Source organism: Syngnathus typhle, linkage group LG8 (assembly GCF_033458585.1).
Source record: "Syngnathus typhle isolate RoL2023-S1 ecotype Sweden linkage group LG8, RoL_Styp_1.0, whole genome shotgun sequence".
Taxonomy (NCBI): domain Eukaryota; kingdom Metazoa; phylum Chordata; class Actinopteri; order Syngnathiformes; family Syngnathidae; genus Syngnathus; species Syngnathus typhle.
The window spans coordinates 9,060,341-9,082,642 of NC_083745.1; the positions used below are offsets into that span (position 1 = coordinate 9,060,341).

Consider the following 22,302-nt stretch of genomic DNA (forward strand, 5'->3'; position numbering starts at 1 on the left):
CATGCTACTCATTTTCTACAAGGAAGCGCCTAATCTTGCAGAAAGCAAAGTAAAAATAAATAAATAAAAAACTACGTAGAAAACATTAAAGAGAAGCAGCTTAAATGAGTGTTAAAATTAACTGAAGATCAAAGTATTGGGTGGTTCACATTAACTGAAACTCATGTTGATCATTTTTTCACTGTCCGAGGTGAGCCACTCAGTCCCACGCTTTGGTGTAGATTTCACAGGACGATTCCATTATAATAAAAACATTAATAAAATATTACGATTAGCATGGATGAAGGCTTCATAGCTTAAGTCGGCATGATGTCAAGTGGAAAAGGAAGGGGACATTTTGTGTGACTATTAGGGCCCTCAGGACAGATGAGGTGACCGGAGGTGGAGGACAGAGAAGTGCCGCAGAACTCCAAACACCAATATGTGGATGTCAAATAGCCCTGAGCTGCTTTCAGCGCTACCACTGGCACATAGAAGGCTCTGACCATGACCGACTTTGTAGGCCACAGAAGGAGAAAGAGACAAAAAGCGGTGGAAGCATGTTAAGGTATATGTGAGGGAGATGGACAGAAAAAAAAGTAGGTAGAAAGAGATCAGATTTTTTGGCACGAGCCATGTTAAGGTGATGCCCTGCTTTGTCCTACATGCTAAAATTAACAACTCCTTTTAAAAAACATTCAGAGTGGACAAGATGTACTGTACAAGTTACAAGCACACCTACATTACATTGTCAACTTTTGTTCATATTTTAAACCTGTCTCAGTTGTGTTAACGTGTCTGAAAACACCGCTTGGATCAATAATTACACACACTTTATACACTATTTTTCACATTTGTTGAAATCAGCCTGTTTTGAGGGGGTGAACGTGAATGACTGCAGAATCAGCACTACCCCACAAAGTAACCTAGTTGCACTTTCAATTAGTGTGCAGATCTGTTCTTTATGTGTTATTGTAAAATACATTTGTCTAATTAAGTATGCTTTTTTCAGAGGCTAACACTAGAGGCTAATGCTAATCTGTGCATCCAATGGAACTCATTGCAGCTGTGCTTACCTCTTGGATTTGTCGTTAAGTGTTTCAGACAGTGAAGTCTGGCCATGGCTTGAAAATAACAGATCTTTGTTCAGCTTTGCTGGCCATGTCATGGGTATAAAATTCTCAGAGTGGGAGTGGTTACAATGTAAATTAGCTTGAAGATTTCATAAGAGCCATTTTCTATGGTGGTTGTCCAAAGTAGTTTCACAGGTGATCTGGTCTGTGTGTCCCAGCTGATTTTGAATGAGAGGTACGCTATACCCATCAATTCCGAAGAGCGTGCTTACATACACATATTAAACAATAGTCAGATCAAAGAGGATTTACTTGATTATTTCAGACGTGATGGGTGGGGGCAAGCAGAGAGCAAAAAAGTAATTAAAAAGTCAATTTTCCCATAACATTTCCCTTTTGATGCGTGAGAATACCCTTCATCCTTTGATGTGAGGTGAGGAAGGTGTTTTTGGCACATAAGCAAAAGTATCCGACTCCTACCATTTCCATAAAGGACACACTGCAGATGCACTTAAAACCCTTTTCATCGGCGCCCTACAGTACTTTTATGTTGCAATTGTTACAGTACCTCTTTTTTCGGGGGCATTTCTATTAAAAAGGTCATACACTCCTTTGTTTGAGTAACAGTCACAGTTTATATGACCCACTGTAGTCTTCTGATTGGTTGCATCAGTGCCTACCGGATGTACTTGTCACATCCTGTGGTGCACAAGCCAACATATACCGATCTAAAATAGAATGTACCACTTGCTGGAAAGGGACTTTAGATACATCTGTGCATTTACAACCCTGGGTAAGCACACTCGTAAAGTCTTGACAGTAGTGAACCAGCCTGGCCATTGCCGGCGACAAAAGACAAGATAATAATGTTGAAAGATAAGGTGTCTCCAAGCTTCCTTAATCCTAAAGGAATGAACACTGCTGTAGTGATGTTGGGTTGGAGAAAAGAACCCTTAGCGCTAAACACTTTTGATCTGGACAGATGTGGAGAATGGCAGCATGGACAATCCATTTCAGTTTGGGTGGATTATTCCAGCATATCTCACAGGGGCATCAGTCAGTGGTACATCTCCACAACGGTGCTCATACTAAGTGGAGGGTGAACAGTAAATAGTAATCTATATACTGTATCTGATGAGCAATAGCATAGCTGCAGTGAGGTCAGCACACTGCTTCAACTGGTTTAGAAATGTGGTGTGCCATGCCACTAAAACAATACAGAACAGGAACAGCACAAATAAGGAAAATGACCTCTCTAAGTATAAGCATCTGACTTTTGGCACTTATCTTGAGAGACATTAAGCGCCTCAACTTTGGAGGAATAATCCATTTAAAGTCAGGCCACATGGCTGTGATTGATGTACAAAAAGGAGTAACACTTAATAACCTCTATCATGCTAGGTGACCCTGTGGCCCACAGTGGGTACCGGTTTGTTTACGGGTGGCACTTCCAACCCACTGTCCATGCTGAAATTCTGTTGTGGTTAATGGGCCTGATTGAGGGATTAGACTGTCAGCGCAGTGTGAGCCCTCATTTTTCTTCCTATGTGTGGAAGGTACCCCCTGTGCCCCACTGCTACATTCAACCTTCCTGCTCTGCCATAATCTGTCAATGGTGACTGGAATGTAGAGGCGTGAGAGACAGTGTCAATTAGCATCAGCTTTTCTGACGAATCTGTCTTTCCTAACACAAAAGACCTTGGGAAACCTGGTCCTGATTGTTTTCTGTCACACAGTGTTAAGAGTAGTGGATATGATTTCTGACTGACGCTCAAGTATGATAGCATTCATGCTTGACCAACATACGGTACAGTATGGGTACAATTATGCATTTTAACAGGGCAAGGGATACACATAGCTTTCAAAGAGAGACAGGTCCACAAGTTGTATAGATAAAGCAGTTCATGTTTATCTTCCCTGGAGGTTTGACTCTCTTCTCTCATCATATGACTTTTTCCCGCTTCCCAAAGATTTTTGTTTACTCTATTTTGTGAGCTGAGTTTTTCCGCCATATCACATAACCGAGACAAGCGCGTTGACAGTGGCAAAGGCAAGATGCACCTGATTTTAAAAGTCTTTCACTCTCTGACCATCAACAGGGTATGTTTTGCTCAGCTGCTATGTGATCCAGTAGTTGGAGACCACTGCCTTAAAGCCTGCGAAAAAAATGTTCAGGGAGCAGAGAGAAAATGCATGGGCAAAAGAATACTACACTTGAGATGGTTCCTTTTACAAAAATCCATCCTCTATTTGCCCTCTGCTGCATTTGGATCTTCATCCTTAATCAGCTGCATTGTTCTGTGGAGACGCAGTTATGGGAAGTGCTAAGCTGTTTATTTATTGAACAGGCTTTAATACCTCCCCTTCAGCAGCACGCTTGGCTCGGCATTGCCATGTACTTTGAAGTAAGAGCGTCTGGCAGCGTGCTCTGACGGGCCCCCACTGGCAGTGCAGCACTCGACACTACAATAAACACAGTGAACTGCAAAAAACCTATGCCCTTACCAGCAGCATACAGTAAAAAGAAATATCAAACCGTTGCATTAAAACAGATGTTGCAGTGATAAAGCTCTTTTGTTTATATTAATTTCTAAAACAAATTTCACAACAGTGTGATGGAGCCGTTATGATGTGTGCAATATAGTCAAAAGGTTCCCAATTCAAAACTCAGTTCAGGCCATCCTGTGTAGTGCAAGAAGCTGATGGCGTTACTTTAGCAGGCACCAAGTACTCATATTTTTGATAAATTAAGATATACAAAATACAAGCCAAAAAGTTAACACTAAGAAAGAAAAAGCTGAGGACGTTTTTGTGTTCGTTTAGCATTCTGGCATTGTGAAAGGTATCTAACAAGGCCAAGCTGTACAACAAAGCTGAAAATCAACTCCACAGGTCATCCGTGACCAAAGTTGCAGGAGCAGAGCAACTAAGATCTCATGGACTCATCCTAGCTCTCAAAAGTACTTTTTCACCTGCCAAAAATCAGGTCGATTGCACAAGTGCATTACAGATTCCGACTACTACTCGTCCACCTTCCTTTTGGGATGCCTCATGGATAATCAATAAGGGCTTGATCTGGAGAAATGCTTGGGCAATACATCATTTTTTTACTTGAGCTTCTTTTGCAAGGCAGTGGTTGTTGTGTTGCTTGTGTGTTTGGAGCTCTAATAATGTTAGAATTCTGTCTCAGAACATGACACTCCCACCACCATGCTTGACTCTACGCAAGACACACATGCACAACACCATCTGAACCAAATAAGTGATCTCATCAGACCACAGCAATAATTCTCCTATGAGAGGTCTGTGCCATGAGATGCTATATTAAAATTCCAGAGTCCAGTATTAGAGAGTTTGACAACAGCAAGATCAAATTTAACACATTTACTCCCCATTCACACGAGACTAATGAGTCACATAACACCGGGGAGGGAAAATGGCAAATCCGACCCAATTTGGACTGTTTCACTTTGGGGGGTGTTCACTTTTGTACTATATCTCAAATATCACACAAAAGTCTCCATCTTGTTTTTTTATTTTTTTATTTTGCTAATGTGTTCCTGTTTTTGAACTGTTGCTCACTGAGGCATTACTGCTGCCGTAAATGTTTCAAATGATACCTTGAGGGAACAGTAGTTACACCACAGGTACATTATGTTCTGCGAATAAAGTGTTGTAGAATGACTGTGCTAACAATCACAAACCCCATATCCTTTTTAAAAGGTACTAGCGGTCTCACTGGTTTTATTGAAACCTTGAGAAAAGCAAGCATTTTGAAAAATGGCACCTTGGTCATATGAAATTAATCACATTGAGTCAGGAGAACTATCTTTATGAAAGCACTTTGCAGAAGAATGACACATTTTGTAATAAAGAAAAAATGCATTCAATAATGTTTCATAATGTGTGCACATTAGCGTGTTGAACCTCTTGTAAAAAAAAATCTAACATAAAATCCATAAAATAATAAATAAATAATGACGATCTTACCATAGATTCCTGTGGAAATACACGGGAAGGCCTGTGAAACAAGTCAGAAGAAACATAGGTCAAAGCATATTCATTGCTTGATACGAATTCAGCAAAGACACTCTGACTTCTACTGATAATCATCTGTGGAATTCCAAAATCCCAAAGAAAAACGTGACCATGTTTTTACACGTAAACGTTTCCTCGTAAGCAAAACAGAGATGGCTCCATTTATATTTGTGTTTCCCTTCTCTAAATAGTGACCACACTGTAATAGTTCTTTCTTGGTAGCACTTTGGACCAGACAAATTATTCAAGCAAGGCCTTATTGGCTTAAAATAGTTCCATTATTCTTTACTTGCGTCAGCAAATATATTATGATACATAGGCCTTGCTCTGAGCGTCCTTATTTCACATTTATCTTTTTAAATATATTAATAAACAGGAAAGAGATTTCTTTTTCTTTTTCAAAGGTTCCATTTGTTCTCAAAAGCAGCTGAAGTTGTGTTTTGTTTCTGCATTCTTCATAATGAACCACCAAAACGCTAATAAATAACACACCGATAAGAAATGTCACTACCATCTAACTAATGGATTAATATTACAAGCAGTAATACACTACCATAATAAATATATTATTCCAATAGTGAGTGAAAACGGCTACAGTTTGGTTTTGCTTTTAAAATGATACCAATTACAAAACAGATATAGTAATACTCCAAATATGTGTGAATAAATTTTATGCAAAGATTAGGCAGGAGATTGTTTATCAATGTTGAAAAGCTATGAAAATCAGTTTATAAGTTTTGGTTAAGGGTGTATTTTGGTATACATAAAGACTAACAGTTTTTCGTTTCCGTACAGAGAGCGTTATAAACAATTTTTTGTCATTGGCCTCTTCTAGACAAAATTACTCATTATTTTTTCATGATCTGAGCAAATTAGTTTAACTGTACAAAATAGACATTTTTAAAATAGAAAAATAAAAAAAAATAAAAGCAGTATACTCGCAACATGAAGAATGGTTGTTAATATAAAACAAGCATAAAATTAGTGCACAAAGTATTTACAATGAAACATAAAGTACACTTCAGAGTTGTATATGTCTTAACCAAAATATGACATTTACTATGACAATTGCTCAATCATAACACATCTTTCTGGCCACATTTAATTATTAAAGTAAAACAATCAAACATTAAAGACTACTTGTTGTAACCTGATTAGAAATTGAGCAAGACAAATATTAAATAGATTTTTTTAAAAATATTTTCCCCAATTTGAAAGCCCATAGGTCAACTTGATGTTCTTTTAAGCCAAGAGGGATGTGCTTCAGTTTGTATCCATATTTACCAGTTCTCAGGTTGCACCTGTCAATGTTCATTTTTCTTCTGTAGGGAGATTTAAATCTTTTAAAGTAGCTTTGACCTTTCCAGGTGACCGTCTGACTCTGACACAAATAACAGATGATGAAGCATGACCATTGTTTTAATGTGGTGCCAAGCTCAGTCTGTGGCTTTTGTGCAAATATTTTGCAAATTAGATACACTATTTATCTGAAAAATAGAAACTATCAAAACTATATAAAAATATTTAATGTTAGAGTTTGAGATGACATTTTACTTACTGAAAGTGGTGAACTTTTAGTACTTTAGGATAATCCAACTTTACAATTCATGTATTTGCAATCTTAACTATATTTGCCTGAAGCCCGAATAAATTCTCGGCTAGCTGTGTCAATGTTGCTAATAATTGTTTCCTAACATAAATAGCAATAACATATTTTTATGCATAAAAATAAAAAGCACAGCTAAAATATATTATTAGTTTCTGGCAAAGAAATACAGTATGTAATGCAAAGTACAATATCCCAATTCTACGCCATATGATCCAAGGAATGTCAAAGTTAACGCACCGCCCCGCATCACAACATACCCGATAATTCCAAGACTCATGCTATTCAGTAGAGTGAGCTAAGTAAAGCATAACCAACTTTTCTGTATTTTTATGAAACAATGCATGGTACAGTTCTTAGCAAACACCTGTAGATATGCTTACACTGTGTGAAGGTCCAGAGTTAATTAGAACAGGCAGCAGTATATAGACAGTCATGACCTATGATTCTTGCTTCGGGTTATTATTTCTATCTGTGGCTGCTCATTAGAAGTGAGTCAGCATGTCGGCCCGTGTTGGCATGAAGCTGCGCCTGACATGTTGCCTTGTTGATGATTCTCTTTGCTTAGGGAGTGCTCAGAAATTGGTCACTTGGGAAATTATTCTGTTTCCGAGGCTCCTCCCGAATCTATCACATCATTTTAAAGTGGAACACCTTTCCTCTCAGCATTTCTGCACACTTATTTAGCTCGCAGTGCATGAAAAATGACAAAAGACAGGTACCGTGATTAGTGTAAACATGACTTCAGTTGTGTTACCAATATTTTATTCCATTTTTTTACCCTTTGAGACTAGATGTATTCTGCGGATGAGAGCTGTCATATAAATTAATTTCTTTCACTAACAGATTGCAAATACCTTTCTGAAAGGTGAAAATATACGTACATCCTAAGTATCTTGGGACAATTGCACATATTTATATGCAGATGATAATATCGTGCAAATTTGTCTAATTAACTGGTTTATTGATTGATTTCACTGTATGACCAGCTTTACACAGACTTTTATCATACAACAAAGTATCTCTAGGGTCACTATGGGACTCTGCAACTTCCAGTCATTTGATTAGCAGCAGGACAGAACCGTATCATGGCTCAACCTCAGGCAAAGTGTAACAGTCCGGCTGTAGTGAACACCTTCATATGAACGAATGGGAACAAGATACTGCAAATTAGCGATGAGAAGGCAGGGTAAGCGCAGAAAGCCTTTCATGAACATAACGACTTCTGCTACAGGAAGGCCTCGTCTTGGCTCGGCTGGATGAACAAATATAACTAGAACCAGGCTGCTCCGCCAGCGGCTTAAAGCCTTCGAGCTTGTTTGCTGATGAAAGGTATGATTATAAATCAAAGCAACAGTGTGCTCTTGTGATTACATATTTGATATCAACTAATGATGTCACACGGCAGTTAATGCATTTTCTTTTTTAAATCTATATAAAATGCAAAAATGCACACAATGATGTAATGTGTCCTTTTAAGAATTTGATTGGAAGGCAATTTTCAAAATGTCATTGCTGCAAACTGTAAAAAATTTATTGAGCAATATATAGAGGTTAACAGGAGATTTTTTAAAGCTTTGAACTTTACAATTACTGAGGTTTTCACATTGACATGATTACAATAGTCGAGTGACATATTTATTGCATTTGTCAGAAGAGGGCAGGATTGAAAAAAATGGATCAAATCCTTGCAGGACCGAAGCAAATAAAGAAAGTTAATTTATGTCATCCAAACCAAATTCTTGATTAGAACCACAACATTCACATCTGAGAAATATAACTCAATATGCCTCCAGGCCACTGTGACTATTCCAATGAGTGCTTCATGTAAATGCAGAATGTCATTGCCATGTAGCATTTGAAGCAATTTGCATTTCGGAAGCCGAAGTTCCAGGTGGGCATAAAAAAGGATCAAAGCAGGGACAGTGAGGATTTACTCTGCATCCATCAAAGTGATATTTCATAGGGGATCTCAAAGTAAAAATGCCTCTCTCTGAAAGACCGAAGATAAAATATAGAAAGCAAAGCCACTATGGGTTGTGTGCGTGTGCGTGTGTGTAAAGAACGTGTGAATTTTCAAATGTCGATATCGGCTTTCCTATATAGCAACACAGATCTGGTTGGACATTTTTGTTTTCATGTATGAGAAAATAACATCTTCTCATTCCCATTGTGGCTTGCCAGGAAAACCAAATAAATAGAAATAGTGCAGTTGTGCAGAGATCCAAACAGACATGCAGACATTTTCTTCATACATATTAAAGACACAACCTCCTCAGCCCCTGGGTATACAATCTTAGTTTCACCAATGCATGCAAAACGGATTATTTTTGATTATCTTTTCTTTACGTGATTTAAGCGTAATAATCTATGATCATCCGTGGGTATTTAGTTCTTGCTTTGATGGCACTGTCTGGTAATCTGACATAAAAATATGAGCTAGCTTTTTTTTTGGGGGGGGGGTGGTTTATTCAGCAATGCACACCTTTCAATCGACACGGTATTGCTAAATTTGCGCACCCAGTGAGAAAACCCATTGTTCGGTGGCAATGTCACATAAACAGAAGAGACGTGAATAATGGAGCAGAAACAACAAACTTGTTTAGCCCAAGTGCCTACAAATTTAGGATAATATGACACCGGTCATATCATGATTCAAAATATCTGAGGGCAGATTAGCAGCATATGGAGAGATGTGGATATGTTATTTTCATTAATCCTCAAATGCAGGCTCATTATTTGTTCTACAGTAGTAGATAATTCTCTGGCGGTTGTTGAAAATGAATCGTAAAATCATTAAGTATTTTCATAAGAAATTGCTTTCATTTTCATCCATAAATCAACTGGATGAATCACAATCAAATCTGTTTAATCACAGAATAAAAAGGTCTCTGCTCTAGCAATGTGAACGCCTGCCTGTGACACACTTCCGTTGTGTGGCTACTAATTAATCCTTTTTGCTTTCAAGGCTTCCTTTAACATTTCAAAATTGCCATTTTAAGAGGGGGGGGGGGGTGGCTTCAAAGTTCCATCTCTACTTTGAAATTTGGAGACAGAACTGTACACATGTTGAAACGAGATGCAGTGCACTCCATTGGATGAAAGATATATATTTCTACTGAACATTGCATACTAATTATTACTGCAATGATGCCAAAAATGCTTGGCTAATAATTTATTTCCAAGGGAAAATGCCTTTCTTTGAATCACTGAAGTGACTCTAAAAAGGCTAATTGATGTGGAGATATTAATTTACCTTGAATTAAATGGCTACAATTATTTCGAGGTCAGACTACACAAATGCAGTACCATATTGATCAGACAGATGCCTCGCCGACAAACATTCACTGTCATGGCCGATTATGAGTTGTCTTGAAGTGTCGTAACCCCGTCTAGAGTGACATAATCAACAATTGGCCATCTGGCATCTGGGATGCTTCATGTCCACAATACAAAGTCTGGTGTGTCAGGATGTGTGTGTTGGTGTGTGTGTGTGCGTTTTTGCATAGAGTGCAATATCCTATGTGGCCCCATGATTTCTTCCTTGCAATTGACGCAAGGTGAAATACCCCCTACTCACTGACCAGTGCACTTTTTTTCTGCCTGAAATATCAGGTGCACATTCCCGACAGTGATTGCTGTTCCTGCGGAGCTAAGCTTCAGCATGAACCTGCACTTGTGTACCTACATGTCCAAAAACTGTTTCTCTGCTGCCAGGCCTGTTGTTCTTTTTGCCACACCTCCCCAGAGAGCTTTTTTTTTTACACTTGATGCAATTGGGACTACTGCTAATAATATTGAAAGCTGGAGGTTTAACCTTTAGCAGACCAATCTAAACCAAAACAATGTCTAGCAACAGAGTAGTAGTAGTATTTTGATTGTGAATAGATCATGACTACTAGTATTACAGTTGGGCAAAGTCCTGCAGTCAGGAGAAAAACCTAATATTTTTGGAAACTTTATTTATTGGGGGAACGTGCCCCTATATGAATATTGAATGGAGGTCAGGTAACCATATCTTGAGATTGGACTGCAGTGTTCTTCCTTAACAAGAAGAATGCATGTCAGTTGTTTGCTGGAGCCAGAGTCATTCCTCGTCATATTGCGGCAAGACTTTTAGCAGTCTCACTGGATCACATACTTTTAAATTGTTTATACCAATAGAATTTCATATTGCTGATATTTCGCTGCCTTGCAGAATTTTGCATTGATCAATTCTCAGCATGGACTGTTACTGCCGACTCATATAGCAAAGGAGGGCAGTGTGTGTAAAAGACACAGAATCCCTGAGATCATTTCGCATATTGAAAATGTATTCTGAAACTAACAGTAGGACCCAAATCAGAATTCCGCCTTCATATTCTGCCTTGTAAACCCAGCTGTTGTTGTTTTTCTAGGAGTTTAGATATTAATCACCAAGAAATGGACATTGTTTTGATTATGCAGAATTCCAACAGTGCAGAAAGACAATACATGAACAAATTTATAAGTACAGCAACGGACAGAAATGTTTCCCAGTAACATGGAAACCCCTGATGTTTGTTCAATTTCAAATACAGACGTGCAATGTACTGTATAATAGCCAATATCGTTATTTGAGGCATTTTAGGCATAGCCAGATTTATTAAGAAGCGACATCATAAACTGCCAACGAGGTTGCAGTATTTTATATAGAGAAGCCTTGAAAGTATTGCATTGCCAGTTAGTTGTAAGCCATTTCCCACAATTGTGACAGTTTTTTCAATTAACAAAAGAACCATTGACCATTTTTAAACAAGCAAAATAAGATGAAGTTTGAAAATATTCAGTAAATTGTACACTGTGAGTCTATTTCCTAAATTCTTCAGTGGTCTTTCACTTCAGGAATAATCACTCAGTAGGTTCAAGTCGGGATGTTTTGGTCAACAGGGAATTTAATGGATTTAATGAACTCTCTTTGTTAACGGCGGCTTAGCGTGGTCTGTGATTTCCTTCTCTGTGCTCGGTTCCTCAAAGACTACGGTAGTTCATCCCATTTGCACAGCCTCATTAATGTAAGGTCTGAGTAGATCCCAGTGATGCAACAATAGGAGGCGGGTTGGATAAAATAAAATCTGCATACAAACCAATTTAAAAAAAAAAAAAAAAAGAGCTTACTAGAAATAGCTAAGTGGTTTCTTTTTACTTTTTAAGTGGTTTCTTTTTACTTTATGTAGTCAGCATTTAATGCACATAAAGACAATCATCCATCTTCTGTATATGTGATTTTAAACCCACTCAATAAACACAGTTTTAAATCATATGCGTACAAAGCACATGAGTGAGGAACCTGCCTGTAAAGCAGAGCTGCTTATTCGTGTATATCGTGGGCAGACTTGGCTCCAGTGATGTGAGCATTTTAAGCTCCCAACAATATAGCAATGCATCCGAGCTTGGCCAGAGCTAAGTGCAACCAACACTAACTATCAGTAGGCGGTACAGAGGTCAAACCAAATGAAGTAACACAATGTACTGGTCTGATGCACATCTTATGATGCAAAAAATGTTGGCTTTTAAAACAGGAGGCTTGGAGACACATACAGTATTATGTCTTATGACTTCATTCAAATGACTTAAAATGCCTCAGGGAATGTCCATTAAGTGTGAAAGCTAAAGGTCAAATTAGGGAGTTTTCCCACCAATGTTTCTAGGCCTTGAAGATTACTTTGGTCCAAGGACATAGTTGCTCCGAGGAGGTCAGTTCTCTCGCTCTGCAGACTTGGGGGGCATTCTCCTGCTGAGATCTGAGCTCGGATAATGGCGCACTCAGGAGTGCTGGGATTAGGGACAGGAGGGACATGAGGAGAGACAGGCTCCTTTGTGCTGGGTTCATCCTCATTCTGGGCATAACGGAAGACAGCCTGCAGACTGCTTTTTCAATTTCTTTTTCAGGGTGTTAAGTCCTCAACTGCTGGATGGGCTCAAAGGCGAAGCAGGCTCATTGATAATTTTATAATGGCTCACTTTGAGCGAGCAGGCATTTTGCTGAGATGGGCGTGTGGTTCAAACAGCACGCTATTAGTCATGCTGTCGGATCAATGCCTTATTGTATTTTATTTCCTTGTGGGCAAAGGCTGCTGTACCTAACCATGTTTCTCGCACTCGCAGAAAGTTAATGATATTCAAGCCTACGCAGAAACAAGGTGCACCGTGTCTTTGTCTCTAATGAAACAAGATCTGCTAAGGTGAGAGTGAGAATTAATTATGTTTTGATGTTTAAAATATGGGTTTCTGAAACTAGAATGGAAAGCTTTCTCAGTAAAGTGTAGCACTGATGAAATAATAAACTTTATGCACTGTTTATTTCATTTTATAACTGATGGGACAAAAACTGAAGATTCCAGGGAGACTCCTATTGGAGCTCATTTTTGGACATAGACATGAATATTCACTTAAATTGTGAGCTCTTAGTTGGAAAAGTAAGTTTGTAAACAGCACAAATTTCATTCTATTTTTGTGTGCCTCACAAAGCTTAAATTTAGCTTGTCATTAAATGTCATTAACTAAAGTGAAATTAGTTCAAAATTGAATCATTGCAAAAAGATACATCACAATATGTCACCAATGTTAGTGGGGTGCACAATAACAGAATTTCCACAATTATTATTATCACTCATGCTGACCAGAGTTTTTTTTTTTCTTTTTTTTACTTTTCCCTAATTAATCGTCAGGAGAATATGTTGACTACTTAAGTAATGATTAGAGGCACTGACAATGCCTTTATTAGTGCCCCATTTAACTGCAATCCAAAATCCAACAGCTGTTGAATGTCATTAAGAGTGCTTTCGTAGCAACTAATCATCAATCCGTTTGTAACTTTGGTCTGGTTATCCTAGCACAAACATCCTAACACCACACTCTCAAACCGAGGAACCCCCAGTAATAATGTAACAATTTTAGTTACTTTTTGTAGCTATATTAGGTAAATTATCAGTGTTCACACAATAACTATATATCCATCTATTTTTTGAACCGCTTAATCCACACACAATTGTAGTTTTGAGCTACATCCAAAACTGTTATTTTAAATAGTGGTACTGCACACACTGTCTCTAAATGACTGGGAATAAAAATTAGACAGAAATAGACCCTCAGAGGCTGTTGGATGTAAACACTGTGAGGGTAATTATGGTGGACTGAACTGTGGATAGGATACACAACGAGACCCTCACTCCACAGAAGATGTATAATCACACTGAACACAGCAGGAGCAGACTGAGCCTCATGGTCTTTTCTCACTAACTGTAAAGAGAGAGTGAAAGCATCATGCGTGCACTTGTCTTGTCACATTGCACAAGTTCTTTTATTCCTAACACAGAGATAGAGGAATCACAGATGTGAAAGTGTCAGTGAGCGTGCTACGCACGGCTTGTCCACTTCTTCAAATAGCTATGTCGCATTTACACTTCAGTGAGGAACACCGCTATAAGTATTAGCCTGCTAAAGCAGTGTTTTGAAACCCAGGAATGCAGTTGGAGAGGAGCTCAAAAGCAACCTGGAGGATTGGCTGATCAAGGTCTACAATTTTAAATCCACAAAGATTTCTTTCACCAAGCTTCCACCAAAAAACCGACTGCACCTGTGACATCAGCACAGGCTAGATTACCTTCTAATGCATGCAGAAAATGCAAAAACAGACCTTTAAGATCTACAAATGCAGGGTCGGATGTCTTTACAATAGAGCAATGTATAATTTTGATTGACAATGCCAAAAAGGTCTTATTTCACTAATATGCAGCGTAGATACTCACATCCATTGATATGGTACATATTGTAACTCATGTAATCACAAATATAGTTAAGTATTATTGTGTGTGTGTGTGTGTTTGTGTCTGTGTGCGATTTATCCATCCATTTTCTGAACAGTTTATCTTCAATGAGGGTCATGGGCTTGCTGGAGCATATCCCAGCAGTTTGGGCGGAAGGCGGGGTACACCTTGAACTGGTTGCTACCCAATCGTAGGACATGGATAATCAAACTACCATTCAGGCTCACACTCATACCTACGGACAATTTGGAGTGGTTAATCGGCCTACCATGCATGTTTTTGGAATGTGGGAGGAAACCAGAGTATCTGGAGGAAACCCACACAGGCACGGGGAGAATCATAATTGGTCATTATCATTTTCAGTCAAAAACATTTGGCAAAATGGGTGGGTTTTGCGCTTAAATTTACATTCCACACATATAATATTAATCTCTTGTTTATACAAGCGCAGGTGCATACAACCTATTGTGAAGAACATTTTTGTGTTACTTCCTCTGAATAGAAAACCCCGTTCAGAATTTAAATGAAAAGAGATAAAGGCTTAGTTTGAGGCCAAGATCAATAAACAAGCTAAAAATGTTAAATTAGGTAACTATAGCTTGAATGAAACTACAATTACGCTAAAACAAATAATGGGAAGTCTGGCTTAGTTTGAGGCCAAGATCAATAAACAAGCTAAAAATGTTAAATTAGGTAACTATAGCTTGAATGAAACTACAATTACGCTAAAACAAATAATGGGAAGTCTGCTACAAGTACCCATACAATGAACACTGACAGGGCAAGTACTTTATACTGCCATATTTAAACACAGCTAATCTAGATTGGTGGTGAATAAGAGAGTACGAGTAGGAAATGACATTTGCAGTAAGAAAAGTCACAGTTAAAGTGAAAATCCACAAGTATGAAATGTTTCTTAAATGCTGTAGATTCCCAAAGGTGCTCTGCATAATGATATTGGTCTGAACGCAGGTGTGTTTCTAAATGAGGACGAATAAAAATGGAGCCAATGCCCACAAACACTCCGACCAAAGAGAAAGGGACACACCGCTCAAGGTCATGGTGAATTGCAGTGACTGTCGATTGATTGGGAGTACAGGGAGCAGCTGGCTGAGGGGAAACGGCAATGGCGCTGAGGGAATCACCAGGTGAATTATGACACCATCCACCCACCACTTTCCATTTTTCAAACAGAATAAAAAGTAGTGCATGCTGAGTAGGCTTCTCATCTGATGTTCGGTAGTGATGGGAAAACGAAGCTTCACATTTGCCTCATGAACCAGTTGTATTTTTTGACTCCTGTTGATGACACTGGTGGTTTAAATATTTAGACTAATTTTGAACAGAGGCAGCCATCCAGATAAGCCCAAACTATACAACAACTGGTTCATGAAGCAAATCTGAAGCTTTTTTTCTATCACTACTGTTTGAGCCCTGCAATGACTTCCTTGCCACAAATGCAAATTTCACAACTTGGTCAGAAACTACAGTTGTTGCCGGAGCTTGATTTTAACTATTCAGAGCACTTTTTCCACAAATGGCCAGAGGATAATGCAGCTAATTACCGTTTTCTAAATGTGGAATTCACCATTAATATTGATAAAGCATTAATTAGTTACTAAAACTGGAACAACCATTTTCTCTGCACCAAATACATCACATGTTTTTGGAGCAGAACATTACTTTGGAGCAATGACGGCGACTGTTTCGACAGCACTAAACAAATCGGTACCCGGGAAAATGTACATCATCACAGTGTACACGATTGCATTACTTTTTTTTTTTTCTTCATCATTATAATTAATGAAGCTTGGGCTCAAAAACGGAGAGAATCATAATTAGTATTAATGTGGATCATAATTAAAGCTCAGTAAGAGAGCGTTGTGGAGGTCATTATACCTGATCTATGCAAGATCAACACACATTCCTCTTGGCCTTGTCCCTTGCAGTGCACAGCGGGTAGAGGGCCAATAATGCCTCACATTCGACTCTTAATGGCCTTGATTAAGGCAAAATGATCTGATGTGTACACTTCTCAAGTCACTTCTTTTCACTTTCATAATAGCTCTTCAAGATATAAGTGATTGGAAAATACAACAGAGTGCTTGTTTTTTTTTTTAATTGCTGGGGGAATTAGGTGTGCCGAGTCCAGATAAAAAAAGACAACCTTGTGTCAAGATAATTATCTAATGAACCGCTTGTTCCATATTCAAATCGACTGTCCTCTGGAGAGGTCACTCGTGACTGAGTGCATAAGTGCATGAATGCTTACAACTGCAGGTTGGCAGTACAAACCAAGAAATATTCAATCCTCACAAAGGACACTAGACAATTGTAGGCCATTAAGTGGAAATTACATATATGAATGTCTGGTACACTTTTCTTTAATCTTTCTAACATTAATGTAATATGATGAGACACACACATTGTATCGTCCTACACTCTTCATCTCACACTTGGTTGTTCTCCTGAGAAAAGCCTTAGACACAAAATGAGAAAGGCCTACTATCTATTTCATGCCTGATACTATTATCAGGAGTGTCTCTATGTGACATTAGATATTAAGAAAGGTGAGATTAGGAGGTTATCTGGCATCCTACACTGTGTGCAAAAACATACCTATCGCTTATTTGAAGCATTTCTCTTCTTTTAGCGTGATGACTACATATTCCAGTTTTAAGGCTCATTTATGAGATACGAAAGGCTTAGATTTAACAGCCCACTATACTGATTATAAAACGTCACTCAAAAAGGGTGAGACTGACATTTAAGACAACCAGCCAACTTTGTTAATTTAGTACCGACAATAATACTGAGGTAGACCGATGTTTCAACTTCGCCACGATAAAATCAAAGGTTAAACCATCATAAAACAGTAGCATACAATGCAAGAATCAATTCAAGGATTTCCCACATGAGTGCCCAAAACCGCCCTTGTACAAACTATTGATTTTGTAATTTCAGTTTGATTCCGGCCACAAATGCTATGCTGAGCCAGGAGGTAGCCACAACAGGATTTATCAAGAATATTGCAGAAAAAAGAAGAGTGCAAAGATTATGAAGCATGGGTTAATACTTCATATTAGCCCTGATTATCTCCCTGCCTAGTGGCTTAAGTGTTGGATGGCAGCTGAACTTTTTTTTACACACTTCTGTAGAGGTCTGATATTCTAATTTATTCTGGTAAAGTTTCAGGGACAGTTTAACTATTTGCTGAGCCACAAAAACAATAAAAACATTCTAAACTTATGTTGTCTAAACCTATTCAGTCTGCAGACACCCAATGATGTAGTGGTAAAGCATATTGCTGAAATAGCTCCATACAGCCTAACGGACGTGGCCCTGAATTGCTGAGTAGGTTTGTATTGAGCCAGTTTAAAAAATGGGAGTCAATCAGCACCAGCCAGGCACAGTGTGTCAGCCCTCGTTAGCGGTGACCTTGGGAGATAATAACGGCACTAAAGCTGCAAAGGTGTATGCAAAGATAATAGCGCTGTAATTGAAGGAATACATAAACAGCATGTACAATGGCGTGTCTGATTAAAACCATCAGTGGAGCCTGTAGGTAGACTTGTTTTGATAGTATTCCCAAATAAAAATACACAAACGTAAATCTGTCTAATAGGTAAGTAACAAAACTGAAAGTGGTGGGCAAGCATGTGAATTTGAAATTGTCACACTTGCATCACATTAAACTATCTTGAAAGGTGAAATATGTTCTGTGGTGCCAACCCCGTTTTTACTTTTTATTCAGTGCAGCTAGAAGCTTTTAACAAACGGGCATGTCCAAAATTAATCTGTTGTCGTTTATCTCAATCCAAGATTCCCTTTGATTGTGTCTCATGAAAACATTCCGTGTCGATGGCCCGAGTGAGACTAAATATCCCCAGTGTTTCAAAGAATGCTGAAAAGACCTTGCACCCCGACTAAACCCATCCGCTAAGGTGGACACGATGATTTAAAGATAATTGGGTGCAATCCCTGTGATGCACCAAGAAATTCCATTTTCATGGACTTGGCCCTGATTCATCGTCGGGCTTCATAAAAGTCTCAAAGCTGCGAGAAAAGTGTTATGATGTCATTGAAGTTTGTAACACTCATTCAAGTGATAAACTGGCTGGGAGTCATTAAAGCCAATAAGTTTAACTTATTATCTTGCAATCATTTATCTCAAACGGCTTGAATTAAACCAATTTGCAGTTCTGGTTTGAAAGATGTGATGTGATGTACATTTATGGTTTATTTTACAATTCTTTCACCGCCTAAAAATAATCAGGCTGATTTTAAACCATGTTCAAGGGTTTATTTACCACATTCTAAAAGAGTTATTTTTATAGTGTACTGAATTTGCACCCCATTACTAAATTAGAAATTTTGAACGAACATTACACTGATAGGAGTGTTTTTCAAAGAGAGTTGCATTGCTAAGATTAGAACACACCATGGTGATTAAGAGTCCTTTTACAGATAGATGTGAAGATACAGCACATTGGGTCACAATGATTTTACATTGCAATTAACAATAATAATGTAAAACGAACTCCTTCTTATACTGCTATAATTATTCAAAGAAGTCAAAGTGGGGGGAAAAAAAAAAGAGCAACTTCCTCCTTCCTGCTGTGATGCGAGGACAAAGATAGAAATTGTTTTTGCTCGGTGGCCCCGCATTCTTCAGGTATGTTTAATTAATGTGCGATTGTTGTGGCATTCTTGTCTCATGGCATATAGTAGGAATGACATCTGTTTAATCAACAACTTCCTCTGATAGTCCCACAGTTGGGTGCGAGCTGTCGTTTGAATTCTCAGATGGGTTCACCAAGGGATGTATGCGCCTTATAGAAATTCAGAGCACTGTCTCCAGGAGCTCGACACAGCCGGCAGCCGAGGAAAAAAAGATTTAGTGAAAGCAGTTTGATTCCCAAGCTTGAAGCTTCCTCTGCTTGACTGTGCTTTGCTACTTATATTATTTGAAGCAGCTTTATTATTGTCACAGCCCATTAGTCTAAAACAGGAATGCTGCCATTTTTCCCTGGCTGAGCATCCTGCTGGAGTTGCCTTTGTTCGCCGGAGAGCTCATTCTACAGGTGATTGCTCTTGGCTTCCATACTTGTAATCAAGGCATTGGATGGTCACATACCGTAAATCCACTCCACACAGAGACTCAAGAGATTACCGTTTCGATCCCTATCAACTGTGATAACCCCTCCTGAGGTGTGTGAAAATGTCACATTTTACATATCCCAATATTTCACCCGATACTTTAAAAAAAAAAAAAATACTGTAGTCCACACTGGAGGGCAAGGAACAAGGGATGATGTTATGTGGCGCTGCTTCCTCCAATCAACTTCTGAATCTGAATCTCCTGCTGCTGCTCAGACGGTTTTGTCCTTCTGAATAAGTGCGTTGGTGTAATTGGCACTCCCATGATCATTAACATAGACTGGCAGGCCACCACAACTACTATCAGTGTAATTTAATCTAATTGGCCCAATGTTGCTCGAGATCCAGATCAGACAAATAGCAATGACTAATTTAAATGGCGCAGTGACCTTTTGAAAGCTTCAGTCTAATTAACCTTCAGCTGATGCATGCAGGTACTGTATGTGGAAGTGGGTCACAAGCAATGGTTGGCTGATTGGCTTCAAAGTGGACTGGTTAATAACCACTTAGCAAGACAACAACTCAATCGCGATACGGAGTTGACATCCGGTTAATTCCCCACTAATTAGAGCAAGACCTTTCGGTCAGCTATGGATAGTTGAAGATGGACACTGTGGTCAAAATGATTTTTTTTTTTTTCCCCCATCTTGACTCACCTTAAATATAGACATTCGGAGTAAACCACAATGTATTATATCACAAAGTAGATAATTAAGTTTGATTTGTTGTCACTTATACCATTCCATGGGACACTGGTTAATTCATTTCAATGCTTACAATTATAGACGTTAATGATGAGGGAGATAATGGACTAAACTGAAAATGCAATACGAGAGGAGAGTTGCACATAAATTATCTGCTTTTTACAAACTAATGACTAAAAAATGTGTTCTATCCTAATCATGGCTTAAAATGGCTACTTTGCTGTGATCAGAGTTCAAAGCTGGCTCTCCTCTACATTATTAGTTCTCATCTGGACAGACAGTCCTTGTAGAAGAAAGAAGTTGAAAGCAGAAAGACATTTAATGATGGAAATGTTCATTTATTGAATCCAGAATAACTCATCACTTGAGGAGTCTTCACAGGAAATGGAGTATAGTTCTGTTTGATATGGTGTGTTTTCAGACGTACTGAAAATAATATCAAACTACACAAAACACTAAAAATCAAAGAACTACATTTTTTGATTTAACCTACAATATTTACTACATTTATTAGGAGCACCATAAGTGGATAACTGAATTCATGCTTGTCCATTGACAATACGTCATTATTGGGTTTTACAATAACTCATATAGTAGTAAAAATAAAATGAAGAAACTTATAGATGCTGTAGATGCCAGAGAATGGCATTTTTGTGAATCCGAAGAAAAAAAACAGATTAGTGTTAACACGTGGTTAACTCCTGGCACCTGGTAAAACGTTATAATCAAAACAATGGTCAAACTTAAACGGTTGAAAAAGAAAATAAATCTCGATTCTAATTTCCTTCTACATCTGAAAATATGCCACCCCTCCACCAAGTTTTAAAACAAATTGTGCCGTTTAGCGTAAACGTCAACATGTCCCTTAACAAAAAAAGTCCCTTGAGCCTCTGAAGCTTCATTTCTATGCTGTTCCTGTCTTCCTAAGAAGATTATCTCATAGTAGCTGTCATTGTCAAGCAGGGTGTGCACGTGCATGTATCACTGTAGAAATGTGTTTGTAGAAATGCATTCTGGGTAAAATGAATGGGCACTAATGCTGTTCGTAGCCTTGGAACGAGCCCACAGAGAGGAGCGGCTAATCCTATCATTCTCCACCATTCATCTCCAATCCAATTGGCTTTTAGGATTTTTCTCAACGGGCAATTTGTGGCTTCCCTGTTGGATCTCTTCAACACCAATATGTTATGACTACAAAACACTTCCAGGACTGCCTGAGCGTCATTAAGAAGGGCTCTAAATGTAGTGTGTGTGACCCTGTCACTGTCCACACTGACAGCTGCCAGCCCACTACACTCCAGAGCTTAATGACAGATATTTTCACCTAACATAAAATTGTAGCTTGTCAGCATCAAATTAGAGACAAAAAGAGACTCAGTTAGCCCACAAGATCATGGCTCAACAATAAATCTTGATGCATCTTTATGCAATGTTATTTTGGGATGGGAATCCTTGTTAGACTGTCTTAGTAGAAGACTCCCTAATGACTAAATACAAAGCTTAAATGAACACCAGTCTATTTTTTATTATAAAGGTCACATTCTAAGAGGTGAGTTGATATAGTCTTTAAAACGAAACAAAGTCAAAGGCTGAATGGCTTCCAGATGGTGGCGTCCCCCTCCACACAGTCAGTCAGTCAGTCAGTCAGTAAGTTTTTGCCTGACAGATGCTACATTTGCTTCCAGGGGAAATTTATGCGCAGCCTTCCATTACTAAACAAGACAGGGGACCTGCATTAACTGTGTCCTCACTTCCATGTACTGCAAGACCCAGCTTTTCAGAGAGGACCTCTATTCCCCAAAGGCCTGACTTGTCACAGAGTGGATTTGTAGACGTTACCTAGATCGCCTGCACGCACACACAGACAGACACACACACACACTGTATGTTGCATTATTTTCCTCTGAGAATATGAATTGAAGAAATGCATGTATAGTATCATCAAGCATGACAAT

The 22,302-nt window shown here is 38.6% G+C and overlaps 1 protein-coding gene across 4 annotated transcripts in view; it reads right to left on the reverse strand.

The window, feature by feature from the left end:
* Nucleotides 1-22,302, reverse strand: part of macrod2 (mono-ADP ribosylhydrolase 2) — a 273,703-nt gene that overhangs the window by 77,829 nt on the left and 173,572 nt on the right. For all 4 annotated transcript variants that reach the window (XM_061285242.1, XM_061285243.1, XM_061285244.1 and 1 more), the window contains one exon: nt 5,043-5,073. In XM_061285242.1, coding sequence (XP_061141226.1) covers nt 5,043-5,073 — 31 coding nt within the window. The remainder of the gene's footprint in view (nt 1-5,042; nt 5,074-22,302) is intronic.